Source organism: Arachis ipaensis, chromosome B05 (assembly GCF_000816755.2).
Source record: "Arachis ipaensis cultivar K30076 chromosome B05, Araip1.1, whole genome shotgun sequence".
Taxonomy (NCBI): Eukaryota; Viridiplantae; Streptophyta; class Magnoliopsida; order Fabales; family Fabaceae; genus Arachis; species Arachis ipaensis.
The window spans coordinates 10,193,991-10,196,788 of NC_029789.2; the positions used below are offsets into that span (position 1 = coordinate 10,193,991).

The 2,798-nt window shown below is 38.2% G+C and overlaps 1 protein-coding gene across 1 annotated transcript in view; it reads left to right on the forward strand.

Annotated features, from left to right (window-relative positions):
• The window catches only part of LOC107641685 (probable polyol transporter 3), a 2,984-nt gene extending 1,048 nt beyond the window's left edge, over positions 1–1,936 (forward strand). Inside the window, exon 2 of the mRNA XM_016345158.2 lies at positions 320–1,936. Coding sequence (XP_016200644.1) covers positions 320–1,710 — 1,391 coding nt within the window. The 3' untranslated portion in view covers positions 1,711–1,936. The remainder of the gene's footprint in view (positions 1–319) is intronic.

Consider the following 2,798-nt stretch of genomic DNA (forward strand, 5'->3'; position numbering starts at 1 on the left):
TGTTAATAATTTAATCTGACAATTAATGATTTGTGTAAAAATATATACTAGTATGTAGTTTATTTTTAATAGGAAAAGTCTAGGAGACCAGCAATTTTATTGCATTTTGGCCAGCATGTAACCAGCAGAAAAATATGAGTTATTGGATGAAATCTCACATCAATCTCACACCATCAAATCATCATTGATGGCTAGTTGATAGCTACCAATCACAAATGTTGCTGCCCTAGCATTGCTCTTTTTAATATTCTTGTGTTTGGAAATTACATTTCAATATTAATTTGCTAATAAACGCATGCATTGCATGAGCTGAATTCAGATACGGGTGTTATGAGTGGAGCCATGATTTTCATCAAAGAAGAACTCGGAATCAGCGACACACAACAGGAAGTCCTCGCCGGAATCCTCAACATATGCGCATTGGTTGGCTCCTTAGCCGCCGGAAGAATCTCCGATTACGTTGGTCGACGCTATACAATCTCCATGGCCTCCATCCTCTTCATGCTTGGTGCAATCCTCATGGGCTACGGCCCAAACTACGCAATTTTAATGACTGGAAGGTGCGTCGCCGGCGTTGGCGTGGGTTTCGCACTCATGATAGCACCCGTTTACTCTGCAGAAATCTCCTCCGCCAAATCCCGCGGCCTTCTAACCTCCCTCCCCGAACTTTGCATCGGTATCGGAATCTTACTTGGCTACATACTAAACTACGTATTCGGGAAATTCTTGCCATTGAAGCTTGGTTGGAGATTGATGCTTGGTGTAGCCGCAGTTCCTTCACTCGCCTTAGCTATAGGGATTCTCTTCATGCCAGAATCCCCAAGGTGGCTTGTGATGCGTGGCCATCTACCAAAGGCAAAGAAAGTTCTGCTGAAAATTTCGAACACCGAACAAGAAGCAGAGAATCGGTTCAATGATATAAAGCTCGCAGCAGGTATTGGTGATGAAAATAACTCTTTAGCAGCTAAGGAAAACCAAAATGGCAAAAGCGTTTGGAAAGAGTTGTTGTTGCATCCTTCTCCTCCGGTTCGGTGGATGCTCATTACGGCGGTTGGGATTCACTTCTTCGAACACGCCACTGGGATCGAGGCGGTTATGTTATACAGTCCAAGAATCTTCAGGAAAGCCGGTGTTACGAGCAAGGAGCATCTTCTACTAGCGACGATCGGGGTTGGACTCACGAAGATTACTTTCTTGGTGATAGCGTCGTTCTTGCTTGACAGAGTTGGGAGGAGGAAGCTCTTGCTGGTAAGCCTCGGCGGCATGGTTTGTGCGCTTGCGGTGTTAGGGTTCAGCTTAACAATGGTGGAGGGATCCCCCGAGCAGAGGCTCGCGTGGGGTTTGACACTAAGCATAGTTGCTACTTACACCTTTGTTGCGTTCTTTAACATTGGGCTTGGGCCTGTGACGTGGGTCTATAGCTCAGAGATATTTCCCTTGAGACTGAGGGCCCAAGGGGCCAGTATTGGTGTTGCGGTGAATAGAGTGATGAATGCTACGGTTTCTATGAGCTTTATTTCGATCTACAAGGCCATTACTATAGGGGGAGCGTTTTTCATGTTTTCTGGAATATCTATAGTGGCTTGGTTGTTCTTCTTTTTCTTGATGCCTGAGACCAAGGGTAAGGCCTTGGAAGAAATGGAGATGGTTTTCACCAGAAAAAGTCATAGAGATGTTGCTGCTGCTGGAACTCAAAATAATACGAGATAGTACGTATGATATATATGTTTGTGTTTGTAGAGAGATATACGGTATTATTATTACTACTACTTCTACAAAACAAATATGTATATGGGACATCAATTTTGATGTTCAAATTACAATTTTTATCAGGTTATACGTGTACTGCTTGTTGACAATTTAAACTTGATTTCACTTTGAAATCCTGGTTGTGATTGAATCTCTATGTATATTACAATGGATTTAAGATGCTTAATCTAGATTTGAAGCTTTTACTAATATAAGGATGGAGTGGAGTTGATCATAATTAAATGCAATGGAAAGATAGAAAGGAATGAAAAGTGGGATGAAATAAAATATCCTACATGCCTTACCTTTTTTCTTGGACAGCCTTTTTCTTTGTTGCCATTAAGATCTTCATATTTATTGTGTTAACTTTTTTCCTTCAAGAACCAGTTAAGAATATACATAAAAAACGCTACATAACTGGTTTGAATAACATAGCTAATCAATGAAAATATTAAGACAATATTTTAGTATAAACTAGTTGTATTGATGTCACAATATTGATCTACGGTATCAAACTCAAAACCCCCCATGTCATCATATATTTCTTAATTCGTTTAACTTCTTCTTAATTTCTTAAATTTTGTAGCTACAATATAACACTTTATTAATATACTAATGTTATAGGAATAGATAACACAAAAATTTTGTAAAAAAATTCTTTTTTTAATTTCTTTTCGGGATCGGACCTAACAAGAATGGTTGGGACAACAAACATTCATCTCGTTCGTATTTTTGGATACCCGTATAACCATCGAAGGATGTTGAGGTGACTAATTCCGAGAAATTAAGCGGCGTTGAAGACAAAGATATTGTTGGAGTTATCCTTTTTATTCAGTACCAACAAACTTTACTCTTATTGTTGATAATATCTTCCCCCTTCTTATTAGAACTACTATCATACTCAAAATACAACTCATCACATTCGATAGACTCTTCTAAAAATTTATTGTTATCGATGTTCATGCTTATAATAAAATTCTATTTGAAAAATAAATTATAAATACAAAAATAATTTTAAAAAATAAAAAAATTATAAATTAAGTAATTAT